The sequence below is a fragment of the Poecilia mexicana genome, unplaced genomic scaffold, assembly GCF_051168715.1.
Source record: "Poecilia mexicana isolate PSO_F unplaced genomic scaffold, ASM5116871v1 scaffold_1, whole genome shotgun sequence".
In the NCBI taxonomy this organism is placed as follows: Eukaryota; Metazoa; Chordata; class Actinopteri; order Cyprinodontiformes; family Poeciliidae; genus Poecilia; species Poecilia mexicana.
In genome coordinates this window covers 3,360,939-3,377,309 of record NW_028263370.1, presented here as the reverse complement: position 1 = coordinate 3,377,309, position 16,371 = coordinate 3,360,939, and the positions used below count along the sequence as shown (strand labels likewise).

The 16,371-nt window shown below is 39.7% G+C and overlaps 2 protein-coding genes across 2 annotated transcripts; both read left to right on the top strand.

The window, feature by feature from the left end:
* Nucleotides 1-2,039: 2,039 nt before the first annotated feature.
* mri1 (methylthioribose-1-phosphate isomerase 1) lies at nucleotides 2,040-14,290 on the top strand. Its single transcript, XM_014986635.2, has 6 exons — nucleotides 2,040-2,791; nucleotides 4,747-4,970; nucleotides 6,357-6,526; nucleotides 6,604-6,780; nucleotides 6,853-7,077; nucleotides 9,211-14,290. The coding sequence occupies exons 1-6, from the start codon at nucleotides 2,660-2,662 to the stop codon at nucleotides 9,342-9,344; spliced, it is 1,062 nt and encodes a 353-aa protein (XP_014842121.1). The 5' UTR covers nucleotides 2,040-2,659; the 3' UTR covers nucleotides 9,345-14,290.
* A 960-nt stretch (nucleotides 14,291-15,250) lies between these two features.
* Nucleotides 15,251-16,134, top strand: cunh19orf53 (chromosome unknown C19orf53 homolog). Its single transcript, XM_014986636.2, has 3 exons — nucleotides 15,251-15,408; nucleotides 15,675-15,730; nucleotides 15,812-16,134. The coding sequence occupies exons 1-3, from the start codon at nucleotides 15,318-15,320 to the stop codon at nucleotides 15,956-15,958; spliced, it is 294 nt and encodes a 97-aa protein (XP_014842122.1). The 5' UTR covers nucleotides 15,251-15,317; the 3' UTR covers nucleotides 15,959-16,134.
* The last annotated feature ends 237 nt before the right edge of the window (nucleotides 16,135-16,371 follow it).

The following is a 16,371-nucleotide window of genomic DNA, read 5'->3' as shown; positions in this document are numbered from 1 at the left end:
AAGAATGAGTCTCCATACTTTGTGTGTCTGCACTGATGCCCATTTGTTTGGATGCGGGATTTATTTTAGTAGCTTCCACGTTGGATGGTGGACATGATGATCTGACGTGGCGTCTGTTTTTGTCGTCTTAAACGTCGGTGTGTCCTAATACTGTAACCTGAGAACGGAAAACTAGGAGGAAACGCACACAGGAATGTCTTCTTCAAAATTCATCAATATGAACTTTATCTTCATCAAGTGATAGCTGAAAACAAATCTAAAAACAAAACAAAATGGAGCAGCATACTTTTTAAATGATTCATCGTTCATTGTCCTAAACCTAGAAATGTCCTTAACACATCAACCATCAACCAACCATGACGAGCTGTAGCTAAAATAGTGTTTTCTAATTTTGCTTGAATTCAATCAGTGCTCATGTAGCGCTTCGGGGAAAGTCCTGAGCACTAAAAGTTTTTTTAGTTTTTTTTTTTTCTGGGCCGGAACTGCTTTTGTTGCCTCATTATGGCTCATATATAGCTTCGTTACAGCGTCATGTAGCTCAGCACTTGTTTTGTTTTTTATATGTGTGTGTATGTTTATACCTTTCACCCCATATTATTCCTCACAATCACTGCACTCCTCCTGTGACCTCCTGGCCTCTGTAGCTGTCCTGTTTTCATGGCAACAAGCTCATCAGCATTCATGGTGATGGGACAGCAAAAAGAAAGACATCGGTAAAAATGTGTCCTGCTGGTGACTCACGCTCCTCTCCTGCATTTACACCACGCTACACACACACACACTCATCCTCACTCTAAATGGTTGGTCCTTCACTCTTGTTATTTTCCCCTCTATGTCCTAAAAGCTTGATTCTCATGTTTTTTTTCTTTTGTTAAAATAACGGTATGAAACATATTCCTCTGTTGGTAAAACCATGATTGTTATTTTTCTTTTAAGTCATAAATGGGCAATCAGTATAAATGTCACAAATTTATTCCACTAACTAAGTTGCTCTATTTATATATTCCAGGTTTTGGTTATTAACACAGCTCAAAAGTAGGAATGTTCCTGATTCTTCAGGCTTTATGATCTCATGTATGAGGTTGGTTTTAAAACAAATAAAACGGTGAAAACTTTTCTTTTGTCCTGATTTTTCATTTCTTTTAGCTAAAGGGAAATCTAACTTTATTGATCAGTACGTTTGGTTTTTGGTTTTATTATTTTTTTTACATGCTTTTACATGCATGCTTCTGAGGAAAACATTGATCGAACATCGATCAAAACATTGATCGATGTTCCACTATTGACTATTATAGTCAATTTCCAGATGGAGATAAAAAAAAAACAACCTTTGTTGCTGTTAATTTGAAGTGTATTTACTGCAAAACCTGACCGTTAGTCCAAAAGATGCAAAGGTTAATGTAGACCAGTGAAGTAGAATGTAAAGAGTAAGTAGAAAAATCGCTTAAAATTGTATTGTTTCCTAATGCAGTCAGGCTTTTCTGCAATAGGATAATCTTTTATACTTGTATATTTTTCATATAAGACTTGAAAACTGACCGTCAATGCACACCTAATCAATCAGCGCTTGATTTATAAAAAAAAAAAAAATTTATACAGGAGATTGTATAAAATGTTTCAAATTTTACATAAACTGAAAAACATTAATCATTTTCCCTTAAATCCTGGTGTACTTTGTACATAAAACCACATGAATCTGGTGGTTATAAAGTGACAAAATGAGGGGAAAGTTGCAGGGCCCTGTTATATTTATTTTCATATCTAGTTGTGTCTTGAATACACTGACAAAAATGCCAGACAATAACAGTATTTTTACTTTAAAGCATTAAAAAAATAAAATTTGGGCCTGGAGTTTATGTCTATTCAGATCTTGTGCACAATTAGTTTTATTTATAACTGGCCCAAATCAGCTAGTTTTGATTAAATTCCCTAAAATCCAAGAAAAAAAGAACACAGTATGCTGGTTTGTTGCTCTGATATTCCTTATTATTGGAAGTAATATTCTTATTACGGTCTTGCACAGAATCAGTGGGCCAAAACAATAAAAACTGAACCAAAATAGACTCCTTTTATCAGGCTGTGCCCACTGTTGTATGCGGGGTGCTGCTGGTTCTTTGGTGTTATGCAAATAACATGAGTGAGTGTGAAATTTCCCCAGACAAAAGGGGGGGATGGTGCAGCCGGGAGAAGAGCAGCCTTGATAAAATTGGACAACCAGCGGGACTCTGGTGGGCGTGGATCCGGAGCTGAGGTCTTCCTGCTCGGCTGAACACGTGGTTCCGTGTCCGCCTTCAGTTCCTGTCGGTGTGTAGAGGGTTCCAGTCCTGCCTTCAACTCTTTTTTTTATTGCTTCTTAACAGCCAGAGGAGATCTTCTGCTGTTTTTTTTTTTCGTAGCAACACCGTCTCCTCCTCTTCCTCCCCGTCTCGCTACACTTGCCTCCCCCACCCCTCCACTCCTCTTCCTCCTCTCCTTGCGGCGCCTCCCGGGACTCTTCCTCCGCCAGGCCGCGGTCACTTCAGCGTGGATTCGTTCCGTCACGGAGAGACTCTGTGTGTGTGTGGAAGAACCTGAACGTGATAAGAGCGTGTATATCCCCCTACCCCCTCCTTCTCTTCCTCCTCCTCCTCTACTATCATCCTCCTTCATTTGTTCGGTCATGACGCTGGAAGCGATCCGCTACCGGTCCGGGTCTCTGCAGATCCTCAACCAGCTGCTGCTGCCACACCAGACCGTGTATGAAGACATCCGCTCCGTGCAGGGCGCCTACGAGGCCATCAAGTCCATGAAGGTAGGCTCGCCTCGGTACCTGCATGTGGCTGGTGTCGGCTCTTTTGTGCTCCCGCCGCCGCACACATGTGTCTCTGACGGCCTCTACCATATTTTTTATTGTTGTTGTTGTGCGTTCACCTGAAGCCGCAGCGTCCCCCGCTACCTGCCCTCCATTCATAGTTTTTTTATTTTTATTATTTGCGTTTATCGAGTGCTTTGAAGCCACCCTTCTCCCTTTCTTTGGGAGAGATTATTGATGAATTATTAATGACCTTTGCCAGGGATTTTTTTTTGTTCGCGTTTTGGTCTTGTGCTGCATTCAACGACGCCTCCAGCTGCTCCATTTCTGCGTTTTTGCATTCCCGAAATGTATAAAAATGCGACAGTAAATGCGTAACATAGAAGTTCCTGGAGATTCTTATGAATTAAAGCGCAGCAGTTATTCACTCTTTTGTCTTTCCAGCTACACACACCGAGCAGGGAGTACTGGGGCTGATCCTGGGTGGGTGGAACCGCGGAGTGTGATAGGAGGTAGAAGTGATCTCACACAGGTGCATTTTTATAAATCAGAACGCCTTCAAAGAGTTTATGTCGGTATATCAGGTCGTTATCCGGAGGGTGACGTATTTGTGAAGATTTATTTCCGGTCGTTTGTGATGTCCGGGACAGATAATTAAAATATAACAGAGCCAGTAAATTATTTTTGATGTGATGCACACAGTATTGCTTATACATTCAATCACTGACGTCCTGCACAGGGACAGTAAGCCATAAAAGCACATTAATAACATGGATGTTTGGAGCGCTGTATATAATAAAGGTATCAACAGGAAAGTTGAGTGGAAGGAAAACGGTGCACCAGCGATAGGAATAACCACAGTTCTGGAGTAAAGTTTGAGGGAGCTTCTCAAGGTGTGGAGAGCCTCGACATGTCCGGGACATTACTACTGCATTACTAAATGGCGAAGGGAGAGAAATGACCAAACTGTGACTCGGTGGCCTAATTAATTTTTTCAGAGGAGAGTATATCTTGTATTTAATTTTAAATTTAGTTTGGTACACGGACATACTTTCTCAGTGATCCTGAAATTTAAGTATTTAAAACAACAACAAAAAAATACTGATTTATTGTTCTTATATCATCTACATTGAATTTTGGATATTAACTCGCTATAAGCCACAATCATCCAAACTAATTGAAATAAAACCTTGAACTATGTCATCCTGTGAGTAGTGAGTGTATGACTTTTGGTTTTTGAGTTGAACAACTAAAGTTAATTAACTTATTGTGTATGCGCTAATTTATTGAGAGGTCTAACGTCCCCTTTTCTAGTATGGTCTCCTAAACTGCCAAAATTATCTACTATGTTCATCATTTATCTACGTAATGTTAGATAAATGATGTCTTAACCTTTGAACATGCTGACATAAAGGGGTATTAGATGAAATGGCCACATGAATAGTAATTGGAAAGACCCCAAATGTAATTCTGTTTCACTGGGTTTGCAACCTGGACTAAAAATGCCACATTATCGTAGCCTTAACAGGACTAAAAACAAAACTGTATAAAACAATCTGGTTGCTCATATGTTATTTGCGTAGCTTCTCCTGGTAATTTAAAATGTATAACAGTGTTATTGATTAAATTTATGTGACTTACGCAAAAAAAAACAAAAAAACATGAGGATTAAAAACCCACTAATTATAGTTTTAAATGCTTATTATGCAGGATGTCAGTGTTTTTTTTTTTGTTTGTTTGTTTTTTTTTACCATAATGGAGTAAAACTGGGAGCTGATTTTAGCTTTTATCAGTCGATCTCTCTGCTGCTTGGCTAGCCTGCATTCTGCTGCTTTACAGACATGCTAACTGTAGCTTCAAAACGGTAGTGACAGATTTTCCGTTCGCCCCCGCTGCCTCTCTGACCAACACGTCTCGGGCTCGGCGTGACCACCGACCTCTCCCTCCCTGTCCAGGTGCGCGGCGCTCCAGCCATCGCCATCGTGGGCTGCCTCAGCCTGGCTGTGGAGCTGCGGGCGGGCGCCGGGGGCGACGACCCCGTGACCTTCATCAGGGAGTCTCTGTGTCACCTCACTTCAGCCAGGCCCACCGCCGTCAACATGGGCCGAGCCGCCCGCGAGCTGATGGAGTTCGCCGAGAACGAGAGCATGGAGAAGAACTCGGAGCAGCTCAGGGACAGGTGGGCAGGCGGGCCGGTGGACGTCCTGCACGAGTCCGTCAACGCGCAAAAACCTGATGTTCCTACGTTGAGTCCCTATTCTGCTGCTGATTGTTTTCTGTGGCGATTTATTAGGAACTATTGTAAAGTTAGGTGGTCTGTAAACACTCCAACCTGATATCTGCCCTCATACTCTGCTGCAGAGTTGAGCTCCACTCAGAATCTAAATAAATGGAAGCTTGTCCTACAAGATGGCGGCCTTGGCGAGCCGACGTCACTCTGAGCTGTGAAAACACAAGGAGGGCATTAGTGAAGAAAAATCCAGATTTTCCAAAAAATATTCGATCAACAAAAAATTGATGAATTGGTTTAGTAATTGTGTTTAATTTCCCTTTGGTATGATAAAGTATTTTTAAATTGAACTGAAATCGTTTTTTATCACCCAGCCCTACTTAACACTTGAACAGAAAAACCCTTCAGGATACTGAAAATCTGCAAAAATAAAACCTGAAATCACATCGCACTGTTTTTGTGTGAAACCAGCAGAATTGAACTTTAGTGTGAAATTATTCGACTCCAGCTTTCACCTTCCTGGATTCTCCTGAAGTAGCTGCTGCTGCTTTAACACACTCGCTCATTCAGCACCAGCTCCAGGTGTGGGTTTGGGGGAAAAAAAAAAAAACTGTTAATGTTATCAGTTTTTTTTTTTTTTTTTTTAGAGCGCAAATTGGTAGCTGTGAGCATTACACTTGCCACAAGAAGAAATTTGTAATTGCCACAGGAAATGTCAGCTGCAGATTGTTTGTAGACAACAGCACATCAGGTTTGCCTCAGTTAGAAAAATAAAAATCACTCTTTCTCCCTTCGTTTGCTGGTAAATCCATCCCAGTTATTTTACAGATGCATTTTTGTCTCACGAATCCCTTGTAATTGTGTCGTTGCAAGCAGTTTGTGCTGCTTTGTGTCAAACGGGTATTTCTGAAGGACGGTGGTCATGTGGATCCATTTTTAGTAGTAACTATTTCACCTGCAGTAGCTAGTAACCACAACACTGAAGCAGTTTTGAGGTTTTTGTGAGGGGAGGAAAGTCTAGTTAAGTGCTTGTTTTGTTTTGTTTTTTGTAGGAAAGGGATGTTATTTATCATAGAACCAAAACTTGAAAAAAAGATGTTGCACATTTGCTGTATTAAAAGAGCAGACTCTAGTTTTCAAATTCTTTTAGACTCTGTTGGACAAATTTACTCTCTTATTAAAACAGGATTTGGCTAACTTTCTTTCAAAACACTCTGGATAGAGCAAAATCGACTTTTCAGTAAAAGACTGGATACATTATTATAAAGGTTTGGTTGTAAAAAGACGAATTTGTTACTTTGCACTAAATATTTTCCATACACTTTCACCCTGCAGTGTCATCTCCTGGATCGAAGACATGCTGGAGCGCGACGTCAACGACAACAGGAAGATCGGCAACTACGGAGCCCAGCACATCCTGTCGGGCGTCCCGAGGGACTCTGTCACCGTCCTCACGCACTGCAACACCGGGTCGCTGGCCACTGCCGGATACGGGACGGCGCTCGGTGAGAGGGGAGCTTCGGATCCGACGGGAGGGCAGACTGCGGACGTTTCCGTCTCTTAACGGCGGTTCTGTGTGCAGGCGTGGTGAGGAGCCTCCACGGCCTGGGCCGGCTGAAGCGCGTGTACTGCACGGAGACGAGGCCGTACAACCAGGGCTCCAGGCTGACGGCGTACGAGGCCGTCGCAGAGGGCATCCCTGCCACGCTCATCACGGACAGCATGGCGGCCCTCACCATGAGGGAAATGGACATCACAGGTAGGGACTCTCAAGGACGCCGTCTTTCATCCCATGACGTCTCACCGACTTTTTTTTGTCCTCCTCTCTCAGCTGTGGTGGTGGGTGCTGACCGAGTCGTCGCTAACGGTGACACAGCCAACAAGGTGGGCACGTACCAGCTGGCCATCGCCGCAAAGCACCATGGGATCCCTTTCTACGTGGCTGCACCCAGCACGTCGTGCGACCTGAGCCTCGAGAGTGGCCGGGACATCATCATCGAAGTGCGGCCCCCTGAGGAGCTCACCAGTATAAACGGGGTCCCCATCGCGGCGCCCGGTAGGAAACATTAACATCTCAACTTATACGGGACAGGAAAATTCAGTTAACAGGCTGTCCTTAAGTCTTTAATTAATGGATCTGAAATTAAGGCCTTAAAATGTCTTTAATTCATTTTTTAGAAAGAAGTTAGCCCTTCACATGTTAATCACAGGTCTTAAATTCTGTCTTACTTTCATATAATCTATGTTTTTCTGTCGCAGGACTTTTTCTGTCAGGAAAACGTTTGAGTCGCACTCAGACATCTTCAATGCGTTTGTTACTCGAGACGGTTGAAGCTATCAATAACTAGCTGCTAACATACTCTTGCTAGCTAGCTGGCGTCCTTCGCTTCTTTGCAAATTTATTGGCACTTGGCTAGATGGATTTCGTACATTTCTGTGGAGATGCAGGTCTGAAATTCCATTCGTAACTGCATTTAAAATGTCTTAAAGTCTGAAATTTGAGTTGGTGAAACCTGGTTAAATGTGAAGTTTCTCCACAGTCCTGACAAAAAGATGGAGTTTGCTTTTATGTTGGTATGTGTCGAAAACCATGAAGGGGAAAAAAATACTGAAAAAGAAAAGTTGCTTTTTAAAGGATAAAATCTGATTCTAATGAAGGCAGCAGTTTCCACATTGATTTATCAGTTGGACATTCTTTCCTTGATTTGTTAAACATTTTTAGCAAACTGTTGGATTTTAACCATCAAACTACAGGATTTTGACTTGCTGACACTGAATCGAAAACATCAAACAAAGCGCCAAAAACGCTGTTCTCCGGAAGTTTGGCCTTAAAAGCTAAAAGAAAATTCACAAACTCCATTTAGTCTGGGATAAGCTGGAGCTCAGTCTTTTCATGCTGATGTCTCAGACTTTGAAACGTCTCCACATTTGAGTCGAGACTGGGGCGTTTTTGTGCCGAGTTGCAGACAAAGCAAATGCGTTGATTAGGTTGAGCACTAATGAGGTCCTTGGAGGCAAAGTCTATGAGACGGGAATGTTGTTTTTTTTTTGTTTTTTTTTTTCTTTAGGTGAACTGAGGACAAACGATTCAATTTATTACTTTCTCATTATGCTTCACTGACATAATGCACCAGTCTCAATAAGGACAACAGACTGTGAGTGGCAGATTCGTGCTTCTTCATTTCTGAGCTCTTTATCTTTTCTGACAGCCATGTTACAATTACAGTTTTAAAATTATTTCAAAATAATGGTTTGACATAAATGCAGTTCTTGTCAGCCATTGGTCAGTATCTGATTGCATGAAACAATATCATGTTACTTCTGTTTTTACACAATTATTTAAAAGGCATTACGGGATCTAGTTGTTTTTACGTAGAATAGAAGACTTATAACTGAAAAACTTCAATGTTACTACAGCTATGTTGTGTACCACTGTCAACAGAGGAGGGAGGGGTCTTGTGGTTGACAAGCCAACACAGCAGCATTCTGGGATTTGTAGTATTTAGCGGTCCATGCACTGTCTACCTTCAGACATTGGGAATAATCTAATGGGTGAAAAATAAATAAGTCTTTTCCTATGCAGTATATCATAATCCATAAATATCAATGCTGTTTCAGTTTTAGAGGAGCTTAATTTTATTTTATTTATCTACTTAAAAAAAACAATAGAAAGACCAGTTGTGATTTATTTTTCATATTTGAAAACTTTCAGGTTTTCTTGCCGCATTTTTGAAATCTTTACCTAAGAGCGTTCTCTGTTTTTTTTTTTGTTTTTTGTTTCTTAAGAATAATCAGCAGTTGTGTACCGAGTACAATAGACATCCCACTGTTGCCAACTTAGCAACTTTTTTGCTATATTTAGCAACTTTTCATACTCCAATAAAATGGTATCGGTCAAAATCGTAATCGACTTTTCGGATACATTTTCGTGTCGGTTTCGGATGAGAATCCAAGTTGAAACCCCTCGACATTTTTTCCCATTTACGTCTTTTGTTTTACCTGTCCTAAGGACTACAGGAGGAAGTTAGCCAGTCACAAAATCTCAGAATATCGTTCCTGTAAACGATCTCAAACGAAGGAACTCGAACCAAGTGCAGGAGAGCAGACATCTAAGTTAACCTAACAGGCCTTTACTTGTATGCTCCATTTAAAAAACGTCAAAATAACAACCACCATTTCCTGACTGCAGGTATCGAGGTGTGGAACCCGGCATTTGACGTGACGCCTCACCAGCTCATCACCGGAGGCATCATCACCGAGCTGGGGGTCTTCCTCCCGTCGGAGCTCCAGGCAGCGCTCACCGGCCGCCTCACCGCTCTCTAAGGCGAGCTCCCAGCGCCCCCTGCTGGCTCCGGTGCACCACTGCACACTCACGTCACGCTCTTCTAAAAGACACTCTTGTCTTCACTGAGGGTGCACAGTTTGTGGTTTTACTTTGGTTTTAATCAATGCACAGTCACTGTAACGTGTCAGTGGTGCACTGTCTGAAAATCTTTAGTCTCTGCCAGCCGCAAACAAAATCGAAAACAAAACAAACAAAAAAAACAGGAGATTTTTTTCACTGCAGGGAGTTTAGAAGACGTCTGCAGTCTCTCCGTACTTTTAAATCTCTTTTCTGTCATCTTCACGTCTCACTTTATTCCACGATTCATTTTCTGTTTGTTTTTTTTCTTTTCTTCCTTTTCAAGTCTTTTGAAACAGCTTCTGCAGCCAACAGCGCTCAACAGCTGGACTCAGTTTAATTCAATTTGGCAAAATAAGCTTCTAGAGTCATAGTTGAGGAAAGAAGTAAAATAGAAATAAAAAAAATAATAACAAGGACACGACGTTTTCCATAACATATCAGTCGTGATTTCCAGAATGCTGCTACCTACTTGTAAATATCTATTCCCTGCCGGTAGTGTAAATATGTAGAAAACTAACCTCTGCTAGTAAAAAAAAAATAAAAAAAAATGGTACTGCTATTTTAACCAAAAATATGGTTACTTAAAATCAAATTTGCCACTTAAAATGTTATATTAACATTTAATTTCAGTTATTCAGTGTAGAACTTTTTCACTATAACTAATTGAAATTAAAGATCGTAGATGTTTATAAACAGCCTTTCTTGGTAAAGTAATTTTTCTTCTTTTTTTTTTCTTTTTAACCAGTGCGTTTAGATATTTGAACCAATCGGCTGAAGCCTTTTACAGGACATGGCTGTATTTATACCTCACTTCATGTCTTCATCTCACTGACTGTACTGTATTATATCACACATGTATACTTGCATAATACCTATAAACACACACACACACACACACACACACACACACACACGTGTCCTGACAGACGACTCTACTCTAGAGACACAAACACTCTGAGCCTGGGGCTTTTTTTTATATAATCCTAACTTTTTAAAGGAATAGTTCACTCTAAAATGGGGGTCTTGGTTCACTACCACTTCACCTGCGTCTTCTTGTCAAATATTATTCGATTATTACTCGTGAGTTATGTGCAGTCAGTTTTTTTTTTTACTTGGTAGCAAAAAAAGAGAGAAAACAGCCACCTGTGGCTTTAATCTTAATTTTGTTCACTGGTTTCTGTCTTTCAGCATAGTTTTGTACTTTAATGCCATTTCTCTGTTACTCTTTATCATTAGACTTTTTTTAATGCAAGGTTCTAGTACGAGTAAAGATGGACAGATTAGTCATTTTCTTCAGTTCATTAAGGTCTGACCTGCCAATTCCAGTTCTTACTGGTTATTTTTAACTTTCTAAAGACTAAAAATAAAAATTGAAAAACCTCTGAAAAGTTTGTATTTTCAGAAAACTTAGATTTTAATCCAATTAAAATTGAAGCAATTATCAGCATTTATTCGTCAAAGCTGATATTCCTTAACCTTTTATCTGATTTTAATTGGTCTAAAGAAAGAACTTCTGTGAATGGACGTTCTTTTTGTTTGCATTTATAAACCGAAAATGATGAAATATTCTAATAAATGGATGTCTGATGGGCAGATCCACAGGACATTTTGGGTTTAGGTGCCCAGCAGCCCGTAAGCGCTTCGACTGGAATCAAACCCACAACCGTCTGAATGCGAGTCGACTGCGTTCTTGTTGGAAACGGATAAAAAGAAAACTTTTTGAGTCACCAAACAAGTAATGGATCATTTGAAATGAAAACACACCCTGGAGCTAACATGTAGCAATTTCCTCTATGGCCGATGAAGTAAGTAATAATAAAGAAAAATACTTTGTTGGATTTAATGAAGTGTTGAAACAAGTTTTTTTTTGTTTTTGGGTGTTCGAGCTGTCGAGCAGAGGAAAAATAGTCAGATTGTGGCAAATTAATTCAATAAGCTAATGTTGCCTTTACAAATTACTAACAAGCATGATTAATCAAGATTAAATTTGAATGCAGTTTAATGGAAAATAGATGTTACTTCCTGTTCCTTTAATACAGGAATCTGATCTCTGCTTTCATACATTTTCACTAATCTGGCCACACCGACTGATGGAGAACAGAAAGCAGGTGTGAGTGGTAGACGCCTCCGTCTTTATGTGGCCGTGAACTTTTCCTTAAAACGTTTCCTTATTTTTTTTTGTTTTGTTTTTCCTTTGCAGTATTTGTAAAAAAACAAAAACAAAAACAAAAAAAGCATTGCAGCCAACACAGAAACGCCATCTGCAGTCTGAATGTAAAGCCTCTCTCTCTTTCCGCCCGACACGTTTCAGTCGGCGGGCTTCAGACTCTCGGTCACTTCTTGCCTTTCTTGTTCCCTTCAGCAGAATGTGCTTCAGCTGTTTGGATTCAACCCACCTCTTAAATTTAACTGATTTTTTTTTTTTTTTTTGAAGTCATGTACAGGTCTAAACCTGACGGTGTGAAGCATTAAAAAAAAAAGATCTTCTCCATAGTTATTGTACGATATGTTTAGGCTTGGCATATTTTCCATAACTTAAGATCACGTAGCGCTGATATCGTATAGAAAAGTTAGAGAGATTTGTTAAAGATATATTTACAAATTTTCTAATTTTGTATTTGGCAAAAACAGTGAGTGCATAATATTTGCTGACTTTAGTCAATTTTGAGCCTAATTTACTGTGTTCACCTTAACATGAGACCTAAAGATCTCTGAACCCAGCAACTTACCCGACATGCATACATAGATATTTTTAGCGGTTATTCAGAAGTGGTTGCAAGTTTTCCCCGCTCCAAGAGCGATTCGGGTGCTGAGAAATCCTTTGACGCGTTCAGCTGATGCTGCAGTTCCTACCTCCCCCAAAAAGCTGCTTGGTGTTGACGGAGAGGTCAAGAGTTTCACATGACTTGTGCTCAAAGGTCATAAGAATCAAACAAAGTGGGGAAAGTCTTGGGGAAAATGAGGAAATTCGGGGTCGGCTTCAATTTCAGATTCAGTATCGTCTCCAACGCATATGAAACACTGCAGGAATGAAACGTTTTTCTGGTAGGCTGCATTTGGGGTTTTTGTGTGCATATAATCAGTTTTAATGCATCAAAGTCAGGGAGGATGAAATGAGGATAAATAAAATCTATCACTTACCGCCTGTCAGCCATTTTGTTTCTTCAGGAAGGTTAAAATTTTTTTAAACAATTTGGTTAATTTTCTGAGCTTTTGTCTCCGTGTGTGCCACTGTGATGTAGTTTATAGAAGAGGGGGGAAAATGATATATATAAATATATATACGAGAGGTCAAACCCTACAAAGTGAAGCTTTTATTTTAACAGCTTGTGCTACCTTTGTCTAATTGATCGCTAAAAGGAAAAATGTGGCTTCACTTATTTCTTGCTCGTATTTTTGCAAATGATTTGAACGCTGCAAATCATGTCAGAGCAATTATTAGATATATTTTCCCTTAAGATCTCAACATATCTGAAAGAGGCTGTGGGAAAGATGCTTTCAACCCGCAGGAGCTTTTATTTTTTATGTCCAAACATAATGTCAGCTATCTAAGAAAGCTTTTCCTTTCAACAACAACAAAAAAAAGAAATAACCCTTCCTCTAAGTTTGCTAAAAGTTGTGTTGATAGTGGACTTTTGTATTGAAAACCAGCCCACTGTATCGCTACAGGAAGACCAGGATCAATGGCTTCATTAATGATTAACACAACATACTTTAGACAATCAGTCTGTTGCTGTTTCACTACACACAACTGGAAAAAGTTTTGACTACATGTGAACATTACATTATTTTAAAAAAAATGAAAGAGGGGGGGAAAACCTCTAGACCATAACCCTAATGGTGTACACACTTCTACTGTTTCCATATTAACTTGCAACTTTAATTCACAGTTTTTTAAATCCACAAAAAAAAGATGAGGAAAAAATATCCATTGTTGTTCACTGTATCCATCACCTGACTGATTATATATTAGAAAACTGTAAAGTTGTCTCACTGCGTTTTTCTCTCCCGTTAAACCTCGGCACATAGAGTTGGGTCACAATGCGAGCGTAGAAAACTTCTAAGCAAAAGCTTGTTTTCTGTTCAAGACACGTTTTCTGGGGCGTTTCTATGACGATGCTCCACACGTATGTAGCAGCTATGAGGCCATCAGATCCGTCGCAAACAAACCCCTGTCTTTTTCTTTTGTAAGCGGTACAAGGTCTCCTCTCTGTCTGTCCACGATAATTATACCCGTCTCACTGTGGTCCGTTTTTCATTTCCTGGTTCTCATCGTGACTCTGTGTGAGTAGGCCATCGGAGCGCCATGCTGGGGAGGCCTCCTCAGTCAAACGCACTACCTCTCAAGCGCCAGGCTGCAGCAGAGCGAGCCGATTCGAACAAAACAAATCTGGACTGAAAGTCTGATCGGATCTTTATCCCAAAGTGAAGTGTAATTTTGTGGCTAGATTCTGAATCAACTGGACTTTAGGCTAGATTTCCTTTTTTTTTTTTTTTAAACATGTCCTGAAGCTGCGTCAGTACACTGCAGTGTTTGATAGATACACCGAGATGTCCTGGTGCCAAAAATCCATAGTTTCCACGCTGACTTCACTGATTTAAAGTAGCTGCTCTTGTGTTACAAAAAAAGGAATTAAAATAGATGGAGTGTTGTTCAGATGGCCTCTTTAAGTGCAAGTTTTTCATTATTGATAATCACTTGATCTCTGTTTACGTTTGTAACGTGGAAATGGTTCCAAATTGGATTCTTCTTTTTTATATATAAATATATATATATACATATATGAATATAAGGCTGTCATGAATGAAGAGATTTCTCTTTCACATCAATACAGAAAAAGAATAAAACCTCAGTGAAATGGCATATTTTCCCTTGTCTTTTTTTCTGACAGTCAAAATTAAATTCACAAACAGGTACCAGAAGGACTGCATACTTGTGCATGCCAAACTCAAAAAAAAAAAAAGTTGAAAACAGTTTGTAAGTTTCCTTCTACTTTAAAGTTATGCACCACTTTGTCAGTCTTTTAAATAAATCCCAATAAAATACATTGAACTTTGTGGCTGTAATGTAAAAAGATGTCTAGAGTTATGAATATGTCTGCAAGAGGCTCTATGTTAGAGTTTAAAAGACATGTTGCTTCAACCATTCAACTGAAATATCAACTTTTAAGTGGAAAAAGTAAGGAAACAGTCAGCTTTAGGAAAAGTAACTGCTCATGTGTATAGTTACCATTTGTTTAAAGAAACAAATGGTACAGATCCTTAATCAATACTTTAGTGACTGGTTTTCAGTTTTAAAAAGTCAAGTTTTGTAGTGCAGATTTACAATATTCATGCTAAGGTACTAAATGAAGCAAACATGTTGGTGTGTCTTTGTTCTCACACGGTGGTGTTTACCTTGAAACTTTACTGACGCAGATTTTCTCTGTTGTTGAGTCATAATTTCTGAAATCAGAGAGATCTTACTCTGGTTGTATTTGTCTGATATTAAAATTTGTTTAATCTCAAACATTTAAGGGTGACAAAAAGCAAAAATGGAAGAAATAACCAACATACCTCTCAGTATGTTCCTCACCCGTTCAGTTCACTGTTCATCAGACAGCATTCATCCCGATGATTGCTTGGGCTATAACATTTCTGTATACATATAATTTAAAAAATAATCTAAATAAAAAATTTAAATACATCATCCAACAGTTAGTTTTGTTTGTTTGTTTGTGTTTTTTTCGGGGGGGGTTTTCTGAGAAAAGAGCAGAAAACTCTAAACCCTGGGATTTGAATATCTCCTGTGTGTCGCTAAATAACCATCAGGGGGCGGTAACCGAACAAAGACGGACGTAAAGCGCCACGCTGTGACACGAAGAAGGAGTTTGTGTTCTTTCTGGGTAAAAATGGCTCAAGGCTCAAAGAAATTTAAGGCTCAGCGTCCTGGAGGGTCCAAGAAACACCAACAAAACAAACAAAAAGGACCGAAGAAAGGAGGTATGACTCTGTTTCAATAATTCTTTTATTTTAGGTCTGGTAAGTGAAAAAGAACCGGATATGAACTAAACATGTGACCAAACACGTTGTGTTAAGTGTAACAGACGGTCTCTGTGACCTGTATTTGTTTTAAACAGTTTATACAGCTGATATTACTCTTATTAGCGTATTGGTAAAGGCATGTAGGATGTTACCCTCTTATATTGAATAGCAAACAGTAATTCAACATAACGATGTTCACCTACATCCTTATATTTCTTCTAAAGGGAGGATTATCGCACCCAAGAAGGCTCAAGTGGTTCAGCAACAGAAGCTAAAGAAGGTGAGAACATTCTTCAGTGTAAACATTTTGATCTCACTGAGGTTTCTTAAACTTTCATTTAAATTCTGCCGTTCCCTGAAGGGTCTGGAGGTTGCTATCAGGAACAAGATTGAGCAGGAAGTGACCCAGAAGGCCAGCTCCTCCCTCCACAAGCCCCTGGCTGTGGTTAAAGGTGCTGAGGGGAAAGGAAAGCCCGCTGCTGCCCGCCCTGGAACCAGCTCCAAATGAGAACGACCACCGCCCGGGCCCCGGGTCTCATCAGGTTATGGACTTTAATGGAACCTCTGCTGGGGCTGCAGAGAATTAATTCAAACACAGTGTTTGCTGTTTTATGTTCAGCGTGGTTCCATTTCCCTTCAGTCACTTTATAGTGTTTGTACAATAAAAGAAAAAGGTGAGATAAATGTTTTGTGCTTTTGTTTTCCGTATTTGTTTTCAGCCTGGATATTTAGATGTTTACAGAAACGAACCTGCACAAGTACATGATCTGTACCTGAAGCTAAAATCAGGTACAGATTATAATAAAGAAGAATGACCTCTGATGGTAAACCAGCGATATGGCTGAAAAAATGTATCACCATATATGATACATTCATCATAGAATCGTGATATATGGAATTCATATCAGTTCATGTTGATAA

Excerpts from the sequence above, each read along its gene's own strand:
- mri1 (XM_014986635.2), top strand. The coding sequence starts at position 2,660 with ATGACGCTGGAAGCGATCCGCTACCGGTCCGGGTCTCTGCAGATCCTC. Across the intron at positions 2,792-4,746 it reads AGGCCATCAAGTCCATGAAG|GTGCGCGGCGCTCCAGCCAT; the intron begins GTAGGCTCGCCT and ends CTCCCTGTCCAG. Across the intron at positions 6,781-6,852 it reads GAGGGAAATGGACATCACAG|CTGTGGTGGTGGGTGCTGAC; the intron begins GTAGGGACTCTC and ends CTCCTCTCTCAG.
- cunh19orf53 (XM_014986636.2), top strand. The coding sequence starts at position 15,318 with ATGGCTCAAGGCTCAAAGAAATTTAAGGCTCAGCGTCCTGGAGGGTCC. Across the intron at positions 15,409-15,674 it reads AAAAGGACCGAAGAAAGGAG|GGAGGATTATCGCACCCAAG; the intron begins GTATGACTCTGT and ends TTTCTTCTAAAG. Across the intron at positions 15,731-15,811 it reads AGCAACAGAAGCTAAAGAAG|GGTCTGGAGGTTGCTATCAG; the intron begins GTGAGAACATTC and ends CGTTCCCTGAAG.